This window comes from Typopeltis vanoorti, chromosome 23 (genome assembly GCF_054136105.1).
Source record: "Typopeltis vanoorti isolate ZY-2024b chromosome 23, IOZ_Tvanoo_1.0, whole genome shotgun sequence".
Lineage (NCBI taxonomy): Eukaryota > Metazoa > Arthropoda > Arachnida > Uropygi > Thelyphonidae > Typopeltis > Typopeltis vanoorti.
In genome coordinates, this window is record NC_143571.1 from 6,991,904 (window position 1) to 7,016,160 (window position 24,257).

Genomic DNA, 24,257 nt, shown 5'->3' on the forward strand with positions numbered 1-24,257 from the left:
AAGATTTTTGGAGAGATAGAGCTGATGTAAGGAATAGAAATACTGTCCTTAGAAACTGTAGTATCTTCATTATGGTATGGGGGGAGGATTGAAAAGGAGTTTATTGTTAATTTTCTTTGAATAACCATTTAACTGAAATGTGCTTTGAAGATGATTAAGTTCGTTGCTAAGATCCTGTTCATCCAAAAGAAGTGAGCGAGCCCAACATCCAACTGTAGATATCATGGTGAATTTCTGTGGAGGGTAATGATGAGAATCAGTGTGGAGATATCTCATTGTGGGTCAGTTTCCTAAAAATAGTGATTTTGAATTTCTCATTTAAACGGGACAGTTTTATATCTAAGAAAGAAAGAGAGCCTTTATCCTTCAATACAGCTATAAATTTAATGTTAGGATGTATATTATTTAGGTGTTCTTGAAAGTTCTGGAGGGTATCAAGGTCATGTTCCCAAATTAGAAAGATGTCGTCAACGTAGCGTTTCCACACGTTAGGTTTTAAAGGAAAGGATGAAATGGCCTTTTTCTTTGAAATCCTCCAGGTAAATGTTGGCAAGAACTAAGGACAAAGGTTTTCCCATAGCTAAGCCTGAATTTTGCTTGTAGATTGTGTCTTCGAATTTGAAGTAACCAGAGTTGACACAGTGTGTCAATAAGGCCATGATCTTCTTAAGTTTTAAAAGGAAAAGAGTTTCTTTTGTAGGAGTATTTGTAAACAATGAAACAACATCAAAGCTGGCCATGATATATGTGTCTTTGATTGCAATATCTTTGAGCTTGGATACAAAATCTCTGGAGTTTTGTACGAAGGATGTAGATTTCCCGGAGAAACATTTTAGAGAAGAAGCAAGATATTTAGAAAGCTTGTACGTCAGAGAATCGATACATTTGACTATAGGATGAAGCGGGATATTCTTTCGTAGATGTAAAATTGTCCTGTTTAAATGAGAAATTCAAAATCACTATTTTTAGGAAACCAACCCATACAGACAGATATCTCCACACTGATTCTCACCATTACCCTCTGCAGAAATTCGGCATCATATCTACTCTTGGACACCGGGCTCGCTCACTTCTTTTGGATGAACAGGATCTTAGCAATGAACTTAATCATCTTCAAAGCACATCACATTTCAGTTAAATGGATATTCAAAGAAAATTATCAACAAACTCCCTTTCAATCCTTCCCCATGCCGTATTGAAGACCATACTATAGTTTCTAAGGGCAGTATTTCTATTCCTTACATTAGCTCTATCTCTCCAAAATTAGCTAAAATCTTAAGAAAATTTAACATTCAGACCTTCTTCACAACACTGTCTAAGCTACGTTCCCCTTCTCAGTCAACCAAAGACTAATCGTAATGGTCTCAAATATCCTGGTGTTTATCAAATTTTCTGCAATTGTGGCAAACCTTACTTTGGACAGACGGAAAAATCAACCAAACTCCGTATCAAAGAATACCAAAGAGACATCAACTACAAAAGAACTTAAGCCAGTGCCTTATCTAGCCATGTCCTGTTTTCAGCAAATTTGAATGAGGAGGGTCTCCCACATCCAATACTCTGGGAAAAGTCTAACAATTTTCACCATTGTTATGATGAGATAGAAAGCAAAATTTTGGAGTTAAAAGAAATAATCCTAAACCTGTTCATATCAGTAGTAATTTAAGCTACAACTTATCAGACTGCCACAGCTCTGCTACTCAATACTGGCATGCACGAGATCATGAACGCATGCATGTGCCTAATAATACAATTGGAGATTGTTCTTCTTTTTAAACTTGTCTAGGCTTTAGCCTCTACAGTGTTTTTTGTTTTTTAATACTGTTCAGATCCAGTTCATAGTGTGATAGTAGTATGGTCCTGTTTTTCCTGGTTTGGCCTCGGACCTCTGTTTGTAGTGCTACAAACATTGAACTCTGAGAGGCATCTGAACATTCTGGATAATTCTGTGCTTCATATTTGTGACATCTCTACAGAACTGACCATTGTCTCTTTCAGCAAGACAATGCACCATGTCATAAGGCTATTGCTGCTGTAACTGCATGGTTTGTTGACATGAATGTCACCATACTTGACTGTCCTCCACAGAGTCTTGATCTCAACTCTGTTGAACATCTGTGGGATGAACTGGAGCATCAGCTGAGTTCAAGGGACATCTGCCCCACAATAGTCCAGACCTCATTACATGCCTCCAGAAAGAATGGTCCAACATTCCTGTGGATCACTATCATACATTTGTGGAAAGTATGTCCCACAGTATTGCTGTAGTCATTGCAGTGAAAGGAGGCCCTATATCTTATTAAGATGGGTGCTATGGCTGTTTGGTCCTCACACTATGGTGTCCATTGGCTTTTTTCCAAGCAGTGCACACACACACACACACACACACACACACACACACATGGTATATGTGTGTGTGTGTGTGTGTGTGTAGAAAGTATTTTACCTTGGGTATAATAAATGTTAAGAATACCAAGCAATTTTTAAACCTGGTTTTACTCCATTTCCCAAGTAAGCAAACAGACAAATAAGTCAAGTTTGCACCTGCAAGTGATGCAAGTCTAGCTGATCCTACAGGTAGTGCAAGACTAGGGAAACTCGTGGTAAAGGTGGCATGAGCTCTGATCACTAATCTTAATATTTACCCTTAATGCCAAAACACATCTCCAAGAAAGAAGATGCATGATGTTTTGTATTAAAGGCAAGAGGCCACTACCCAGACCGGTTTCGACCTTTATTGAGGTCTCATCAGTGGGAGCTAGGCTAGAAATACCAAGATTTAGTAATACAGAGCTCATAAGTATTTTACCAGAACAAGTTGCCATAAGGTGTTTTAACCTTATTAAATAAAAATCTCTGGAGGAGATACCCAAGGTAAAATACTTTCTACATTTATATCTCCTCCAGAGATTTTTATTTAATAAGGTTAAAACACCTTATGGCAACTTGTTCTGGTAAAATACTTATGAGCTCTGTATTACTAAATCTTGGTATTTCTAGCCTAGCTCCCACTGATGAGACCTCAATAAAGGTCGAAACCGGTCTGGGTAGTGGCCTCTTGCCTTTAATACAAAACATCATGCATCTCCTTTCTTGGAGATGTGTTTTGGCATTAAGGGTAAATATTAAGATTAGTGATCAGAGCTCATGCCACCTTTACCACGAGTTGCCCTGGTCTTGCACTACCTGTAGGATCAGCTAGACTTGCATCACTTGCAGGTGCAAACTTGACTTATTTGTCTGTTTGCTTACTTGGGAAATGGAGTAAAACCAGGTTTAAAAATTGCTTGGTATTCTTAACATATATATATATATATATATATATAGGATGGGGGTGGGTGCTGGTAAGTTCTGATAAACACTTAAGAATAAAAATGATATTAAAAAAAATAACTGATATAGCCACAAGAAAGAACATGCAAGGATATAAGAATATAAGAACTTAAGTTACCTTCATAACTCTGCTACTAGTATATTCTTCCTTTCAGTTGGTTTAATATCAATTTTGCTTTAAGTGTTTATCAGAACTTTCAAGCCCCCTCCCCCCATATGTGTATATATATCAGTGGCATCGTGTGCATGTTAATTTGACCGTATGATTGCATTTTTATTTATGTATGAAAGTTTTAAGAGTGCATCGTGCATCAGCGCTCATCTTAATTGGTCCAATGCAGTTAATTTTAGGATAACTTTGAATAGTTTAATTTGTCAATTAATATCATTTTAAATATGGAAAACATAAAGGTCAAATGAACAATAGCTATGCTTCATGCATGCCATTTATGTGAGAAGCACAAATGTTTTATGCTGCATGGTGAAATCAGATTATCATTTGCAAATACAAATACTAGAGCAAGACACAGATAATTTGAATTTTGATACAATTTTTAAATACAGCAATATAATCCACACACAGAGATCGGAAAAAAAGTAATCACTTGGGAAATTATTATTTTCCTGTTTGAACTAAAGAAAGGCTGAAATAACTTATTTTACTTAGATATACAAGTTCCTCCTTCAATTATAATCATACAATCTGCAAATGCTCTGGCAGAAAATGGAACATTTTGTAGATTATAAACACTGTTTCCTATTGTAAATATGGACAAAAAAGTTATAAATTATTTATAGAAAATTATATATTAAATTTTTTTTCTATATCAGTGTCCTAAACATGCCAGTTAACACTTCACACACACATAACAGATGAAACTCAGAAAACAAAAACAGTAACTCATGACAAATGACAAGGTTCAACTTGATCAGTTGACAGAATAACCAATCACAGCCACTGATTTCTGGATGCTATTGTCTCAGCGCACACTCTGCCTCATCTGGGTGTGGGTCGTATAAACCCACTGGAACACTAAGAATTTGGCCTGCTGTGCCATCTGTACATCCGTTTAAAGGGATCAAAGGTGTCCATATTTGTGAATGCACACCTGGGCTATTAACACAAAAGTTATGCAATGTTTATGCATCAAAAAGTGTACTCTTCATGAAGCATTGGTATATTGTGTTTAATTTTATGAATAAGATGAAGCCAGGAAACAATTAGGGGAGTCTTTAACACACAAGACGTTGCTGACTATAAGAGTGAAGCAAAATGCTTTTATAATCCCTGCTATCTGATAAGGTTGCTGTGTAGGGAAAAGTTTATGAGCTAAGTGCTCTGCCTGAGTGGGTGCGATTTAAAGATCTTCATTTGGAAGTAGGATGGCTTTCGGTCTCCTATATTTGGAGAAGTCTGTTTCATCATAATTTGCTGCTTGTTGCACTAATTCATTTGGATGTGAAGAGGATGCTAAGAAGAACTTTACTGCTGAAGAAGGATGCTGAAGACTGCAGGAAAGAGTAGATGTAGGGGATATTTGTATTGAAGGTGGACATTTCTGATATACCATGGTGTGTTTAAGATCATGCGGAGACATTTGTTTTGCACTCTCTGTAGTTTGAGGATATTTGTACTTGAGGTGTGGCTCCAGGCTGGGGATGCATAAGCAATAATGGGTCGAATCATCAACTGATAAAGGAGCAGTTTTATTTTGGTATCCAGCTTGCTATTCCTGTTGATAAGAGGGTAAAGCTGTACAATGATTTTTGATGCTTTTGTACATGAGGCTTTTATATGTGGACTGAAGGTTAGTTTTCTGTCCAGCAGTACACCCAGATATTTGGCTTCTGCTCTCCAGGGAATCTTGATATTAAATAGGAAGATGTCATCTTTGGGAGATATTGAGTTTTTAGTGAAGAGCATGGCGATACTCTTCTGAGGGTTTACTTGCAATCTACATTCCGAGAACTAGTGCTCTAATCTCTGCAGGTTTTCTTGCAGTTTCTTGGTGACAAGGTGCAGTTTAATAGATGTGGTTAGTATAGCTGTGTCGTCTGCATATGGGGCAATGATAGATGACATTGGATTGTGCGGAATGTCCGCCATATAAATCGTGAAAAGTATTGGTGCCAGTAGGGACCCTTGAGGCACTCCTGCCAAGATTCGTTGCTGGGTAGATAACATATTATTTAGTTTGACTTGCATTCGTCTGCCACTAAGAAATGACTTTATAATTTGGACTAGATCTAATTGAATGCCAGCTAAAATCAACTTGTATAGTAGTCCAAAGTGCCATAATTTGTCGAACGCCTTTTCTAAGTCAAGAAAAACAGCTCTGGTGTATTGGTGCCAATTGTAACTTGTGATAATGAATTCTATTAGTCTATGAATTTGTTGGGTGGTACTGTGAAATCGGCGAAAACCAAACTGTTCTGAAGGAAGGATGTTTAATTTTTTTACCGAAAGTTGAATTCTGGAAAGGATAGCTTTTTCTGTTATTTGGCCCAAATTAGAAATCAGACTTATGGGACGATAACTTTTAGGCTGGTGAGGATCCTTGCTGGGCTTGTATATAGGAACTATGTCTGCCAACTTCCATGCAGAGGGAAAGTACTTAAACCTGAACATAGCATTTGTTTTTGTTGTAAGATGTACGATGGCCTTTCGGGGTAGCAGTTTAATAACTTTGTTGGATATGCCGTCAGGCCCTGGAGCTTTTTTATTCTTTAAGTTCTTTATAATGTCATAAATTTCAGCTGGAGAAGTAGGTGTGAGTTGGCTGGTACAGGTATCAGGCTGTTTTAACACGTGTCTGACGTGGCGGTGAACTTTGTAAATATGATTGAAATTTAGATTATCATAAGAAGAAATACACTGTTTTTCTACATTTTTAGCTATAGTTTCGGCTTTTTCTGCATCTGTGTAAACAATGTTCAGGTCAGATTTGAGAGGAGGAAGAGATTTGTTTTTGTTTTTGATGTTTCTCAGGAACTTCCAGATGGTTTGATCACCAGGTGATATGTGGAGGTTTCTTTTTTTGTCTTGGGGTGCTCTGGTGTTGTGGTATCTTTTTCTTGCTTTATTTTTTTCCCTGATTAAGTTCATTATGTCATCTGGTAGTCGTTTAGGCTTAAAAACAATTTAATTTGATGTGATAGATGCTATGTCTGTGTTTATTTCATCAGTAAGTTTATTGACTGCAGAATCAATTTCTTCCTTGGAATTAATATGAGGGACGGGATCAATGTAGTTTGGAAGCATTTTGGATAGTTTTTCACAGGGAATGAAGGTGTGATGCGAAGAGGGGGGGGGGGAGTCCCCTCTGATAACCCAGTTGGAGCAGAATAGGATTGTGGTCTGATGATAATTCATTCAATGATTCCAGGGTGTACTGCAGGTAGACATTCTGAAGGACAGCTATATCCAAGACGTTGGATGAGCCAGTCGAACTGTGATTAGTTGGCACTGAAGGGCCAGCCACAGCTGCGCAATTTGAGCTTGTGTAGTTAAAGAGGATGCGGCCATTCCTATTTATAGACCTACTTCCCCAGGCGTGATGTTTTGCGTTTAAATCTCTGACGATAATAACTGGTAGTTTAACTCCGAGGATAGCATCCAGATCTGTGGTCAGCAATGTTTTAGATGGTGGGTTATAAGTAGCATAGGTTTTTATGTTTCCGACAGAGTTTGTGATGACATTGATACCTGTGACTTTGAGATTAGTGGTTGTAGGAATGGCTACAGCATGATGGTTGATGTGATTTTTAATGAGGATGGCTGTACCTCTATAATCCAGCCTATCATTCCTGTAAAGTTGATATCCTTTAAATTTAGGATTGTCAGCAGGTCTCAGGTAAGTTTCATTAATTAATAATATATCCGAATTATATCTGTCATTGAATTCCTGCACTTCTAGTAATTTAATTTTAAGACCATTGGCATTCCATGCAATAATCATTAGAGAATCTGGGGTGAATTTTTCCCTATGCATCAAAGAGTGCAGATAAAATGGACTGTGTTTGTTGGAAGAAACTTTTTGTAGTGCTTAGTGATGGATTTGCATTACTGAAATCCTGTAACATATTTACAAGAGAAGAGGTGATAATGGCTATTTTATTTGAATGTGGATTTGGCATATTCTGGTCATGGACTGCTTTTTTGGGGTGGGCCACGTCAGCATATGTTCTTGTTTGGTGTTGAAGATTTATTTTCTTGGAGGGCTCAGTTGATGATGGGTGAACACCTGTCATCTTGTTCAAACTAATAGGAGCCTGATGAACTTGAGCTTCTGGGGCTCTTGTTTCTGATAATGAGGTAGATTGACTGATTAACTCAGTTTGCCTGTTTTTTGGGTGGCAAATGCACCCTCTGTAATTTGCAGGGTGGGGGCCACCACAATTAGCGCACTTAGCTGGGGTGGTTTTTGGCTTGGAGCAGGTATGTGTGGGGTGGGTGTCACCACATTTTAAACATCTGTATTGAGCTTTGCACAACTTCTGGTCATGACCAAATTTTTGGCATCTATGGCACTGCCCCGAAGAGGTCCTCTTCCTAAGTGGCTCCGATGAGACCTTAAGCCCACTGATTGTCTTCAAGTTATAAATATTTTTATAGATATTGTGTATTTCCACCAATACCAGAGGCATAGGGGTCTTGTTTGATCTGTACATTCTGCTCACCTTTATGGAAGGCAGATCTTGCATGTTGAGGTCAGCAGCTATTTCAGCTGTTTCAATGTCTTCTGATACTCCTCAGAGTACCACGGAATTTTAAATTTTTCTCCGAGGTAAGTGTGAAGGTATGGTATTGTATACCTCTTACATCCAACTCCTTGGTTAAATTTCTATAGTCAGTCACTGTAGCGGGCTGAATTTTGATGCCCTCCTCTGTGTTCTTGGCAGTGGAGTAATTTATCTGCAGGTTGGCCATGGTGGTTCTTAAGGCTGTCCATCTCTGCTTTTCCCTAAGAATGACTGGAGGCAGAGGAATCTGTGTTGGGGAATCTTCATCCATGCCATTTTCGTTTGCTGACTCCAAGGTGAGAGTTTTGCATGCGTGCATCTCTCCTTGATCTTAATGAGTCCAAGATTACTAGATTTAATTTTTCCTCTATTTGAGGAGTGTCTTCATTTTGATCTTAATCAGGCTTGGGTAAAAAGTAAAAATTTAGGAAGCCGGGCCATTCAAGCTCGAACTTCTTAAGGAGTTTCTTTATGAAGCTGAATGCCAGCTCTTTATCTAGATAGTCTATAATGATGTCAGGATCTGTCATGTTTGATGGCCATTTGAGCTTAAACTTCCATTGAAGTTTATTTACAAGAATAAGCGCTGGCTCTTCAACCAGAGAATCTGTGAGTTGCGTTTATACACAAATCGTTCATCATTAACGATTTGTGTATAAACGCAAGTAAATCCTGCAAGTATATGGATCTGAAATAGATGTGCTAACAATGGCGATTCTAGCGGCAATTACAGTCCACTTACCTGTGCTGCTGTTCTTAAATACAGTATAATCCGCAATTTAATAACTTTAATCATGTCTCTGCTAGTTAATCTAGCAGCTACACTACAAAACCAGAGTTTCTCATATTTGATTAACACATTCTACCGAGAAGAAAATCAACAACCGTCATATGTTCACTACTTAAAATGGCGAGTTCTAAACTCTAATACTCAAGTCTTTAACAGGAATAAATGTAAAAATATAATATACGTGATACTGCTATTCTGTGGGTGTGCATCGCGCACACCTGGAATATATGCCCCTGATATATATATATATATATCAACTATACACACAAGATATTCACTATAACACAAACCATGCTATATATGTGCACAAGTGGTTAAGAAGAAAGAAGGAATCCTTAATGTGTTATATTAATTTTTCACTAGATGCTGCTACGAGCATAACAATGCTTGGCACAACAACAGCTTGATTTGAACAAAACAAACAAAAAAAACAGTTTAGTTTTGCATGTGGTGCTGTCGTGTATATTGTCAGTTTATAACAAGTTAAACAAAAAGCTTGTTATAAACAAGCTATTTGTTTAATTTGTTTATTCATTTTTAAAAGTTTTATTTGCAAATATATCAAATACAAAGAAAAGAACAATTAAGGAGGAATATAGAGTATTTAATGATGGTGAGTTGCAGTACTACATTCTTACAATCAAAGATAAAATGGTGTGTTTACTTTGCAATAACAGTGAAAAGATAGACTAATAACTGGCATTATGGTACACATAAGGACCACAAATATGAAAACTGGGAACAGAACTAAGAAAATCTATAGTTATAAATATGAAGCTTCAAAGAAATAACATTTATTTCAAGTGGCAACACGAGGTAATGAAATTACCAAAGCAACATATAAAGTGGCATGTATACTCAGGAGAAAAGGTAAGCCATATATATATATAGTGATGTGGAAATCATAAAATACTGCATTGTCAAAGTTGTAACGTGTCTGGAAGATAAAGTTAATAAATAATGTAAATTTCACATTAATTTGGCTACTCTCATGTTCTCCCAAAGAGAGTAGCCAAAGTTAGTAGCTCCTCATAACATTGAAAATCTGAAGTTATAATGTGAATATAAAATAAAACTTCTTTCATGAAGAATCATAATCAACTGACCACATGAATTAGCTGTTATCACTGAACAGCTTCAAAAAATACTTATTTTTTGATTGCTCTAGATTCTAGATGAGTCCACTGATATTACTGACTTGACACAAGTTTTATTTTATATTCACATTATAACTTCAGATTTTCAATGTTATGAGGAGCTACTAACTTTGGCTACTCTCTTTGGGAGAACATGAGAGTAGCCAAATTAATGTGAAATTTACATTATTTTTAAAGATAAATGTCGGGAAGCAAAACTTAATTTGCATAATTTAGTAAATGCTTGCACAGATGGTACTCCTTCTGTGAGAGGAAAACATGAAGAATTTGTTGTATTGCTACAAAATGAAAAACAAACTTCCAATAACTTGATTTCATTTCATTGTATTTTACATCAACAGAATCTTTGTGCCAAATATATTGTTTTAAAAGACACATTAAGGAAAGATATTGATACTGCTAACTATATCTGAGCAAATTCTTCAAGGCGTCATCATTTTCACAATGTGCTTCAAATTGATGAGGAAACATTAAGTGTGAATCTTCCCTATCACTCTATGGTGATTGTCACAGGAAAATGTTCTAGAAAACGTTTTAGCACTACAAAAACAAATGACAAATTTTTGCATGGAACAAAATAAACCCTCTGAATTTTCTAAAGAGGATTTCTGCAGAAATTCTGCATTTTTATGTGACTTAACATCCAAATAAAACCAGCTAAATGTTTGCCTACAAGGCAAAACTAAATATATAAAATGTGGCAAGATATTCTAGCATTTAGGAAGCAATTGATTTTTTTTTTTCAAAACTCTTCTTTCTAAACCTGTAATTTCAGCCAAACATTTTCCTGAACTGCCAAGGTAGTTGAAGAATGATGTACTAATAAAACCTTAAGAAACTGTGATATTAATGAATATAACAGTGTCTTAGACTCATTGATCAAAGAATACAGTGACAGGTTCAAAGATTTTGAGAAACATGATCTCACACTAAAACTCGCTTTCCAGCCACATCTAGTTGATGTCTCTAGTGCACCAGAAGATTTAAATGCAGTTGATTGACCTCTCAGAAGAGAATATTCTGAAATCTCTCTCTTTGACAGTAACAAATCCCACTGAAATATTGAAAAATGCAGCAGTCGAGTATCCAAAAGTGCATCAACATACTCAGTGTATGCTGTCTTGTTTTGACACAGCCTACTGTTGTGAAACAATGTTTTCACAAATGGTTCAAATTAAGGTGTGCTTGAGATCTCAAATGATGAACACTCATCTGAAAGACCAAATGAAGCTAAAGAAGCTAAATATACGTTTCTTATCCAGCAATATGCGATCTCAAAATAAGTTATGACTACTTAGTTAAATAAATTAACATGAATCTTTTATCCCTAGAGTATAAAAGAAAGTGTTTTATTAGCTGTTGAGATGTTTAGTTTGTAGATCTCCTTTCTTGACTCTTTTTTTTTAATAAATAAATAAAAAAGTTTTATCAAAGTTTTTATTTATTAAATAAAAACTTTTGACAGTTTTAATAGATTTTTAATATTGTGATATCATATGCATATGACCTCTTTATAATTTTAGCAAAATTTATTATATATATATATATATATATATATATATATATATATATATATATATATATATATATATATATATATGAGCAGCTTCTCCTATTCTTATATGATCAGAGAAATGATGATGGCTAGTTTGATGAAGCAATGCCCATGAAAATACCTATAAAACATAATTCAGAAACAGAGCATCTGTGAGAAAGTGATTAGAGATAGAGAATCTGTGGGAATTATTAAGGAGATTTTGTGATTTCACATTTGGTATGTCACTCCAAATATGAAAAAGTATTCTAAGGTCAGGATGATTTTGGAATACTGATTACAGGAATTGTAATTAGGAACAGCAGGAATTGTAAAAAAAGAGAAGTAATGTTTTAAATGTAAAAGAATATCAAGCTCTGGAAATACTAATTTATATTCACCCCACTAGAGAATGGTGAGATCAGTGTTTAATACATTTATAATAGAAAATCTTGAAGTTTGGATTATTTGAGCACTGAAGCTTTTTGATTGAAGAAGAGGATTGGATTGGATTTTACTATCGTAGCAAAACTATTGATAAGATTTAAGGTTTGGTGAGAGAAGGCTCACACCAAGTATAGGAGGAAAAGCATGAATAAAAGTTCACAGATCTTGGCACTGGCAGAAAAATCTGATGAGAAGAGACCATTTAGCAATTCCAGCACAAAGGGCTGGGAGAGCCATTGGTTATTTGGAGTTATGACTGAAATAACTAAGGCCACAAAGATTGTTTTATTATATCTGTTAAGTCATGTGTTTTTTTGGCCAGTTTGTCTGTTTTGCAGGAAGAAAAATCTGAGTTTCTGGAATGAAAAACATTTTCCCATTCATATGAGACTAGCTAATTCACTTTCAATTGAAAAGCTGGGAGACCATGAGATAGTAGCTTGGTAAGAGGGCTTTGATACCAAACTCAATCAAATGTTATGGAAATAACAAGAGCAATCAAGAGTTGTACAATAGGTGTCCTCCCGCGATGAGTCTTCGGACTCCTTGGAGGTGTGTCACGAATAATAATAATAATAATAATAATCACCAATTCTCCAAATACAAATGTATGACTTTTGTTCAAAGCTAAGAAAAGTTAGCTAGGAATCTGTTGTGTAGTGAGAGGGGTGGAATCCATATTGGTGATCAGCAATTAATTGATAAGTTTCCAGGTAGGGAAGAAGTTGTCTGTTAATGATCTCCATTAGTTTCATGTGTATTAAGGTCAGGGTCATAGATAATTTGATGGCAGACTTTTCTATCTGTTTATAGAAACAAGCAGATATAGACTTGTGATAGATGTGAGATGGGCAATACTGGATAGTTTTTGCAAGTTTTTTTGCAAATTGGAGCGATTGTGGACCAGGGGATTATTACAATTAAGACTATTGATGTTTTCTTCTGATATCCTTCAGGAAACTCAGAAGAGTTAAGTTCTTTGCAGTTGTGACATACTGCAGTGTATGGTGAGTGAGAAGTTGGCAATTTTTTGACCTGAGCCATTGATTGTATGCTGAATTTTTATTTGGACTGCTTTGGCACTCTTGTGAAGGGACATTAATATTTTACATTTGTACTGTACATTAATATTTGAGTGGGCAAATGTTTTTTTTTTTTTTTTTTTTTTTTTTTTTTCACACAAATCAAAATACAAGAGTGAGAATTTAAAAATTATAAGCACAGCTGTTGACTCAGAATTGTTAATTTATGAAATGTATAGATTCAAAAGTTTGTTAATTTTTTATTTAATATATGATATTGTTTTGAAGAAAAGATTTCTGTTCACTTTTAAAATTCTTCATTGTTTAAATGGATAGAGCAAAGTTACTTATGATATGGTTAATTTTTTTTTTTTTTTTCGTTTTTCAATAGAGGCATATTTATCAAAACCTGTTCCCCCTGTTGAATATGAACCACCACCTAGAATAGATCGTACTAGCAAACCTGCACGTACACATAGTGCACATGAGAACCTCTTTAATACCACAGGTATGCTAATTTTAATGTAGTTACAATATTCATATTTATGAATTTAGGGACACAAAACACATGTGTTGAAAACATTATTTTACTGATTAATAATAAAATATTTATCAGTAAAATAATCTCTTCAACACGTGTGTTTTGTGTCCCTAAATTCATAAATATGAATGCTGATCACTGTGTAACCTTAAAAGAAATAGTTACAATATAATTAATATCAGTGGTTCTCCAACTTCCTATGGTTACTTAAATTATTTTTTTAAAGTTCAAACCTAAATTCATTGTCATATGATGAATGAAGGATAAGTTCTAACTGGTTATTGTAAATGCAGTCATCTAGTTATTATAATTTCTAAACTTTGCTTTATGTTCAGGTTCATGTTCTAATAAAGATACCAGAGATGTGATGTGATGCATAAGTCTTTATTATACTTGAATGTCACGGTAAATAAATGTTTAAAATTCTGTGAAATTGATTATTATATAAGTCAAATTCAACAATTGGTTGTTTTATATTTCACACATACTATCTGACCACACATGTAAGAACTCTGGCTGGCACAGTGCCAAGAAGAAGGAGAAAAAGGAATAAAGCGATATACAAATCTTTATTATACTTGAATGTCACAGTAAATAAATGTTTAAAATTCTGTGAAATGGATTATTATATAAGTCAAATTCAACAATTGGTCCCTGTTTTATATTTCACACATACTATCTGACCACACATGTGAGAACTCTGGCTGGCACAGTGCCAAGAAGAATCAATTCTTGTTGAAGGAGAAAAAGAAATAAGGCGATATACAAATTTCTTGCCAACGCGTGAAATCACATACTTTATATGTAAAATTTTCCAACTGTTGTACAAGCAAAATAGTTCCCACTTTAAAAACTAGAATTTTCATAAAAGAAAAGCTAATTTTCCGATGTATTATAATAATAAACACTCATCATTGATTACCCTATTATTGGAATGGATTCGCCTTCTTCTGCCGTGCACATATGTGTTGAGGGGTTCTCTTTCTGTGGTCAGACAGTACATATACATGGGTGGTCTGAAAAGTTCTTGGCATTACAGTGAAAAAATGAATTTATAATTTTAAAATTATTTTTATTTTTCAACATAATCTTCCTTAAGACTAATACATTTATTCCGGCGATGCTCCAGTACCATTATCCTGTCCCTGTAGTGGTTCTCAGTAAGATCTGCAAAATAACCCTCTACAGCTGCAATCACCTCTTGATTAGAAAAAAAAAAAACACTGACTAGCGAGGAAGATTTTTAGTTTTGCGAAGAGATAGAAGTCAGAGGGAGCCAAATCTGGGGAATAGGGTGGATGTTCCAACAATTCATACTGCAGATCTCCTAATTTTTTCATTGCCAAAACACCTTTGTGGGCAGGTGCATTGTCCTGATGAAAGATGATTTTTTTTTCTTCTGCAAACGGGTCTTTTGTTACAAATTTTTTCATCTAGTCTGGATAAAAGATCATAATAATATTCCCCGGTTATTGTTTTACTCTTTTCAAGATAATTAATAAAGAAAATGCCTTTATCATCCCAAAATACCTTTAATTATTTGGCGCTGAACAACCAGCCTCAGTCCACTGTTTTGACTGCTGTTTGGATTCTAGTGTGTACTAGTGAATCCAAGTCTCATCCATAGTAATAAATAGATGCACAAAATCAGTTTTATTCTTGTTAAAATGCTCTAAGCACTGTTCAGAGATTTCATGCAAGTGCATTTTTGATCTGCTGTGAGCAAGCACTGTATCCATCTTGCACAAGCTTTTTCATTTGCATTTCTTCATGCAAAATGTATCCTACACATTCTTTTGAAATGCCTATAATCTCAGCAATTTCACACACCTTGACTCACTGGTCATCCCATACCATATCTTGCACTGATCAATGATTTCTGGTGGTGTTACACTTTTTGGACGTCCTTAACGTGGATCATCTTCAAGGCTGGTACAACCACGTTTAAACTCGGCAGCCCATTTCTTAATTGTTGAAAATGAAGGCAAAGAGTGCCCATAAACTTTTATGAACTTCGAATGAATTTCTTTAGGCTTCTTTTATAAAGAATTTTATAACTGCACAATACTCAATTTTATCCATTTCAAGGGATACTGACAGCATTTTGGCTTCCGACAGCTGTAAAAAAAAAAATTCTACTTGATAGAATGACTTGCAATTTCACATCGATGCTTATGACAGATGTACCAACTTAGGATAATAAAAATCTTTCCAATAGTGTTGCCATTTATGGTTGAGGCTGACAACATTTCAAACCACACAGGTATATTACAAATCCTCTTTCTATAACTGATATTCTACTTTCAGTTATAGAAAGTGCAGACATCATTGCTGATATTAAAAAGTAAGACATATTCCCTCACTGGGATGTTCTGTTGTCATTCTTTCCTCCTCATATTATATTTCTATAAGATATAAGGGAGATATATGGAAGACCAGTCGTACTTCTGGATTATTTCATGAACATCATTTCTCTCTTCAGTCTGTTTTCTATAATAAATCTCTCTCTCTCTCTCTCTCTCTCTCTCTCTCTCTCTCTCTCTCTCTCTCTCTGTTTTGCACTTCTCCTTCCTATTTTGCCTACTCTTGTTTCATGTTTTCACTCCCATGCATGTTATGAGACTTAAGTTGAGTAATCAGGCCAGTGCTCTACACATTCCCTCTATACCTGTCTCTATATCCCATCCATCCATTGTTGAGTTAAGTACTTCAAACATATTTAATACTTCTAAATTATCTATCTCTTTTCTTTTACTCAATTCCTCTCTGCCTTTCAAAGAGCTAATAGGGCTATCCGGAATATGTATCTTATCAGAGTGAACATTTACCTACTCAGTTACTTCTTGTGTATCTGACACTTTTTTTTTTTTTACAATATTCATTCAATTAGATTAACCATAGTACCAGCCTTGTGATTTATATATGTCCATAATTATGTGGATGTGAAGTGTCCATTGAAGTTAATAAACATTGGAGAATAATATGAATTCAGAGCATATATTTTGATATATTTTACCCATGTGGCTGTTTGGATAGTTGACTTGACTCTCCATGGTCATTCTACCTTTTACTTCCTACATAAAATTCTCTCAGATTTTTTTTGGACTATTCAATTAACTTCTTTTGGTTGTCCTGTTTCACCTTCTTCACCATTGCCATTGCTTTCAAAGCCTACTTTTTAGTGTTTCATTGTTTTGTCATCACTCTTCTCACAATACTAATATTGTAAGAAGAGTGATGTCTATAACATTTTGAGGGAAGATTAGATTCATATAAGAGGGACAGTAAACACTTGAATGCATTTGGTATCAGGAGCATTGAAAAACCAATAACTGGTATAAACAATAAATTACACGATAACCACAGTAATTAACTTTAATGAAATGAAAGTACAGATATTTCGTGCTGAAAATAACAGTTCATCATCAGTGTGTAGAAACAAGCAAATCAAAGGAACAGGAATACAAGGTACATACAGCAGTCAGTGGTTTATCAATTAAAAACTGTTGCCACGTGCTAAAAATTAATATTAATAAACTTTCTTTGAAAAGGCTGTATATTCTCGTTCCTTTGATTTGATTGTTTCTACACACTGATGATGTACTGTTATTTTCAGTATGAAATATATGTACTTTCATTTCATTAAAGTTAAATACCGTGGTTATTGTGTAATTTATTGTTTATAGGCATGCCACGGGTACCTCTAAAGATTAGACAATAACTGGTATGAGACCTAACACAGAGAGAGTTAGGGAAACTAAATTATAATGAGAGGAATGGTGAGAATACATGTGCAAGTGCAATAATGTTATGTAACTGTGTTAATGACAGGAATGAGCATTATCATGGAAATGATTATGAGGAGAGAACAATTTTGACTTTGTTTTCATCTGGTTTGGACTTATCAGATGTGTGCAAAGATGCCTGCACTCCAGAAGAACAGAGATCTGCAAGTTGTCCAACCATGTCATGCAGACTACAAAAGAACATGTAGGTAGCTTATTATGTCTGTATATGAATGTCAGAGTATTATCAGAAACAAAGGTGTAGAGTTTGAAAGCGATGGAGTTATTTCAGGCAATAACAATCAAGGAAAAGAAGGAGTAGCCATAGTATCCGACACTAAATATGATGCTAATCTACTTGAATGGCAGGCAGTCTCAAGTAGAGTGATGGGTGCAAATATGAGAATGAGGAACTGGACACTGTGACTTATGATCCCACAGATGGTTCTACTAAGGTAAAAGTGGAGGAATATTTTGAAGCTTTAAGCAACTGACACGATGAAAAAGGAAAAGTTGGTCCTTGTTGGAGATCTAAATATCAGAGCAGGAAATGATTGTCAGACATACAAAAATATTTTGGGAAAATGTGGAGAAAAGAGCAGCAAAGCTAATAATAATGGCAAAAATCTGTTGGATTTCTGCTCAGGACATGGACTGGTTATTACTAATACCAGGTTCCAACATAAAAATGTGCAGAAAGGAATAAGATAAGTCTCATTGACTATGTTATTGTTGATAGTGATGTTTTCTCCCTAGTGCAGGACACCAGAGTGTACAGAGGATTTGAAATTGGAAGTGATCACCATTTAGCCTTGAGCAGGATAAAATCAAATGTCATATTGACAATAGGAACATGAAAGAAAGTTTTAAAGTGAATAAAAGTTGAGCAGCTCTCAGATGTGAACTGTAGAGTAAAATACACAAAGATTATTGAAAAAAAAATGAAAGAGTTTGAGAAAAGGAGCCAAACCTTGGAGATTCAGTGGCAAGCCCTGAAGAAAACACTCATTGATTCAGTGAGAGAGATATATGGTGAGGTTGTCTATAAGGATAGCAAAATCAGAACTCCATGGTGGACACAGGAAGTTAAAGAGGCAGTGAAAGAAAAGAAGTAAGTATATCAAAAGTTCCTAGCAAATAAGTCAGCTTGTGCTCTTAGAGAATATAGAGACAAATGTAAGAAAGCTAAACACGGTGTAAAACTAGCTAAACAAAACTCACGGGAGGATTTTGGTAAGAACATAGAAAATAAATATCAAGAAGGTGACAAGATATTCTGAAGGTTGTTCAAGTAGCTCAGAAATGGAGGAAGGAGTGCTGTAAAAGGAATTAGAGATGATATAGTGGCGTATCGCCAAGTCCTCCGCCATTTAAGAACTCTATTATAAGAAATATCATAAGGGACTTTGTGGCATGCAGTACTTGCGGCATGTATGCGTCTTGGGAATTGGATATGTGGCTTATGAAAAACAGCGGAGAGTGTACGTGCGCAAAATGCAGGCAGTTGGAGGAAATAAGTGCATTAGAAATATCAATATCTGACTTTGTTGCTCCAGGAACGGAGAATGAATGTAGGAAGACAAATAGTGTGATAGGAGAGAATGAAAAAAATATATATATGAATGAGAAAATAATAGTTGATAGTGTGAAAGGTGTGAGTGACTGTGAAAGTTTAGGAGATGGTTTTGTTTGGGAGAGTGAATTTAGATTAAGAGTGACTGACCTGCAGAGGGAGATAGATGAGCTGAAAGAGGAGGTGGAATGTCTTGTGAATGAGAGCAGAAGTATGAAAGATAAGATTAGGAGAATGGAAGAGATAAATGCAAGGTGAATCAGAGTAGGGGAGAGAGAGAATTTTGGGAGTGTTAGACGAGGAGAGAATGGAAACAGTAGAAGAGAGGAAACGAGAGAGAGGTATGGGAATGCTAGCAGACGAGAGGATGGAAACAGTAGGAGAGATGGAATGAGAGAGAGAGATATGGAAGTGCTAGAAGAGGAGAGAATGGAAACGGTAGGAGAGATGGAATGAGAGAGAGAGGAATGGGAATGCTAGAAGACAAGAGGATGGAAACAGTATGAGAGACGGATATGGAAGTGCTAGAAGTGGAGAAAATGGATACAGTAAGAGAGAGGGAATGAGAGAGAGAGATGGATAGGAGTGCTAGAAGAGGAGAGAATGGAAACAGTAGTATGAGAATGCTAGAAGAGAGAATAGCAGTAGAGGAGAGGGAATGAGAGAGACCTATGGGAATGAAAGAAGAGGAGAGAATGGAAACAGTAGGAGAGAGGGAATGGTAAGAGGTATAATGTATGGCGACTCAATGATCCGTGGTGTTCAAGATAGGATGCACGAGGAGTGTTTGCCAGGAGGAACAATAGAAAGGGTGGCTATGGCAATTAAGAGAGGTGAAAGGGTGGATGAGATGATTGTGATGGTAGGAACAAATGACTTGAGTGGTAATGTAAGTCGGGCAGCAAGAGATATGAGATTTTTGCTTGAGGCTGTACGGAAGAAGACAGAGAGGGGAAAAAGTGTGCGTGTTGCCTAGGTATGATAATGACGAGCTGAGCAGAAGAGCAGTAATATTGAATGACATAATAGCTAGAATGTGTGACGAGAGGACTGGTATACGTGGATGCTTGGAGTGCGTTTGAGGAAAAAGAGGAATTGTATGTGAGAGACCGCTTATATTTGAATGAGGAAGGACATAGGCATCTGGAGAGATTGCTGTTCTGAACGAGTCAGTGTGTCCCAGGGAGGATGACAGCAAGGGTGGCCTCTTGTGGGAATGGATACTTGGGAGAAGGGAGGCGACATCAGGTAACACTGAGCCCAGTGGAGTCTATAGGGGATAATGCTGGGTATAGAAACAATGGCATTTATATGCTTTATACTAATGCCAGGAGTATCTGGAATAAGGGAGAGGAATTGGTGGCGAAGATAGCATCAGCCTGGCCAAAAATTATTGGGATCACTGAGACATGGTTGACAAAAGAGGATATAATAACAGGAATAGAAGTCACTGGGTACAGCATTTTTCAGCAGGATAGGAGGGGAAAGCATGGTTATGGGATACTGCTTATCAATATTTGGTACAGGAGTATTAAAGAGACGGGAACTTATGTGGAATTATAAAGCAGGTGATTATAATAGCCTTAGACGTCAACTTCGGGAAGTTTCATGGAGGGAGGAATTGGAAGTGGATGACAAACATTATTAAACAGGAATTGCATGCGAAAAAGAGGCTATGGAAGAGATATAAGGAGACAGGTGAAGAGAAGATGCATGAAGAATATAAGACACAGGCCAGAAGAGTGACTAGCTTGGTAAGGAAAGCAAAACTGGAATATGAGAGATGATTGGCCCTAAGATCCAAAGAAAATCCTAGGGAACGTTTTAGCTATGTGGCCAGTAAGAGGAGAAACGACTGTGAAAGAATGATATTGTGGGGTAAAAATGGGAATAGAGCGACTGATGCAGAGGACATAGTGGAATTGTTCAATGAACACTTTATCGGAGTATTTCATCCTAGATGAAATACTCCGATCAGTTTTAATGCTATAGGGATAGGGGCAGGTTCGAGGTTTAGAGGTACAGGAGGACTGGATGGTATTTCACCATGAGTTTTGAGAGAATGTGCTAGAGAACTGACAGTGCCTTTAACCTTGCTTTTCAATGAAAGTCTGCCTGTGGGAAAGGTGCCCAGGGAATGGAAGGAAGGTAAGATATTGCTATGGCATAAGGGTGGTAACAGACTGGAAGTATCTAATTATCAACCAGTTGTGTGTCATCAGTAATTGTTAAGAACTTGGAGAAAGTAGTGAGGGACCGTATACAGCACTGCGCAGATGAGGGTAATATTATCTGTGAGAGTCAACATGGATTTGTGAACAGGCGCTCTTGTTTTAGCAATACTCTAGTCTTTTATAATAAAGTTACAAGAACATTAGATGAGGGAAAGGCATATACTGCAATTTTCTTAGATTTATTGAAATTTTATTTTTCACTTGGTCAGACTATAATGTTATGCATTAAGGGAAAGGCCACTACCCAGACTAGTTTCGATCTTTATTGAGGTCTCTTCAGTGGGAGCGAGGCCCAAATGGAGATACCAGGCAGAAGCATTAGCAAGGTCATCTCCTCCTATAGGAGCTGCCAAACGGAGCTTTGTTTGCACACACTTGGATAAAGGATTAAACTTAATTTATTATAGTCTGACCAAGTGAAAAATAAACTTTCAACATCTTTCTCTAAATCCAGAGAAATTGCCATCTTTTTAATTTAATAAAAAGGTGGTATGCCGTTACGCTGCTCCTATAGGAGGAGATGACCTTGCTAATGCTTCTGCCTGGTATCTCCCCTTGGGGCCTGGCTCCCACTGAAGAGACCTCAATAAAGGTCAAAACTAGTCTGGGTAGTGGCCCTTCCCTTAATGCATTATACGTATCCGCAAGGAGATGTGTTTTGCATTAAGTGAGATAGGAGTATGGGTAGCTTGCTCCACCTTTGCAAGGAGTTGCCTGGTGTTGTACCACTTTACCCCAGTACTGAAGATACTTTCAGGCGCAAACTTTGTTTGCACACACTTGGATAAAGGATTAAACTAAATTTATTATATTTCTTAGACTTAGCGAAGGTATTTGACAGGGTGCCACATGATAAGCTGATATTTAAGTTGCAGCACATGGGTCTGGATGTCAGATTGGTCAACTGGATTCAGGATTGGCTGTCTGATAGGTATCAGAGAGTTGTGTATGGTAGAGCAGTTTCAAGGAGGCAGAGGGTTACAAGTTGGGTCCCAAAGGGCTCAGTACTAGGACCTATATTGTTTAACCTTTATATCAATGACATTGCCAGTGGATTGCAAGGGGATATTCAGTTGTTTGCAGATGATGCGAAGCTGGGAAGGATTATTAGTAATAGTGCAGATGTGGTAGCCCTGCAAGAGGATTTGAATAAGCTAGATAGATGGGCAAATGAATGGGGGTGTCAAGTTTAATGCAGCAAAATGTAAGGTCTTGAGGTTTGGGAAACATCGATTAGATGCTGCATTCTCTATGGAAGGAGTTATACTGGAAGAAGTAGGGGAGACAAGAGATCTGGGGTTGATGATTGATAGAAACCTGAAATTTAGGGGACATATTGCAAAGTGAGTGAAGGTAACACAGAGGATTGCTGCAATTATGAGAAGGACACTGACCTGCAGAGATAAAAGGGTTATCATTCTGTTGTATAAGTCTCTGATCAGGCTACACTTAGACTATTGTTCTCAGATTTTGTGCCCAGGATTTGAAGGGGATAAATTAACTGTGAAAGATGATTTCAGGACTGTACAATTTTGGTCATGAGGATCGGCTGAGGGAATGTGGACTGCAGAGTTTGGTGGATAGAAGAAGGAGAGGTGATATGATTGAGATTTTTAAACTGTTGAGAGATGTTTACAGGGCTGACACTGGGGAGTTCTTTCACTTGTTGAACAGCGGGAAGGAGTGATGACAAGAGGCCATCCCTGGAAGTTACGTAAGGAAACTGTGTGCAAAAGGGTGAGGAGTGGTTTCTTTGCATGGAGGGTGGTTGAACCGTGGAATGCATTGCCTGATGGAGTGGTGAGAGCGAGAACGGTCAATGAGTTTAAGGAGTGGTATGATAGACTTTGTGTTTCTTGGGGGGCTTCCCTCGATGAGTCTTGACAGACTTTATGTTCTTAGGAAGGACCTCCCACGATGAGTCTTTTGACTGCATGGAGGCCTGAATAATAATAATAAAGGTGACATGAAAACAGGAGAAAAAGATATCCTTGAAGTATGGAGGATAATTACTTCAAAAAATTGCTAAATGAAACATGCCGAGTCACATATCCATACTTGAAGTAGAAAAAGCCATCAAAAGCTTGAAATGTGGAAAGGCAGCAGGAGTAGATGATATTCGACCAGAAATGCTCAAGTATGGAGGTATAAAAGTCTTACAGTGGTTGCACTGCATAGTTCAGAAGCCCTTGACAGAGGGACGAATTCCAGATGATTGGAGTAGAGCTGTCATAGTACCCATATATAAAAAGGGAAATAAAACTGAATGTGAGAATTACAGAGGTATTTCTCTACTGAGTATTCCTGGTAAGATATATGCAAGTATACTTGAAACATTATGGGTGGACCCCACCCATAATGTATTGCAGTATACATCTCTTAGTGAGATGTGCTTTACATTATGGAAAATACTAAGGAAAGTGATCGGAGCTTACTCCACCTTTACAGTGAGTTGCCCTGGTGTTGCACCACCTTTAGACTTGAACTACGTTTCAGGTGCAAACTTAACTGTTTGCTTACTTGGGATTAGGAGTAAAATAACCAAGTTTATAAAATTACTTGTTAACCCTAATATACCTTATTCCCAAGGTAAAAAAACTCATTTACATATATATACTTCTACGATGTTGGAAGTTTTTTCCCACTTGGTTTGACTATAATAAATTTAGTTTAATCCTTTGTCCAAGTGTAAGCAAGCAAAGTTTGTGCCTGAAGTATCTTCAGGACTGAGGCAACTCATGGTAAAGGTGGACTAAGCTCTCATCACTTGATTTAGTATCTCCCATAATGCAAAACACATCACCCTGTGGACATGTATAATGCTATGCATTAAGGGAAAGGCCACTACCCAGACTGGTTTTGACCTTTATTTCAACTTCTCCATTACTTCCACCTTAGTATCACCACCTCTGGGTCTGACTTCCACTGACGAGACCTCAATAAAGGCCGAAACTGGTTTGGGTAGGGACCCTTCCCTTAATGCATAGCATTATACATGTCTGCAAGGAGATGTGCTTTGCATTATGGGAGATATTAAGACAAATGATGAGCACTTAGTCCACCTTTACCATGAGTTGCCTCAGTCCTGTAGATACTTC

At 36.7% G+C, this 24,257-nt stretch overlaps 1 protein-coding gene across 1 annotated transcript in view; it reads left to right on the forward strand.

The window, feature by feature from the left end:
- The window catches only part of LOC150093598 (tight junction protein 1-like), a 712,683-nt gene that overhangs the window by 510,422 nt on the left and 178,004 nt on the right, over positions 1-24,257 (forward strand). The window contains exon 28 of the mRNA XM_090413230.1: positions 13,418-13,534. Within this exon, the coding sequence (XP_090269356.1) occupies positions 13,418-13,534 (117 nt within the window). The remainder of the gene's footprint in view (positions 1-13,417; positions 13,535-24,257) is intronic.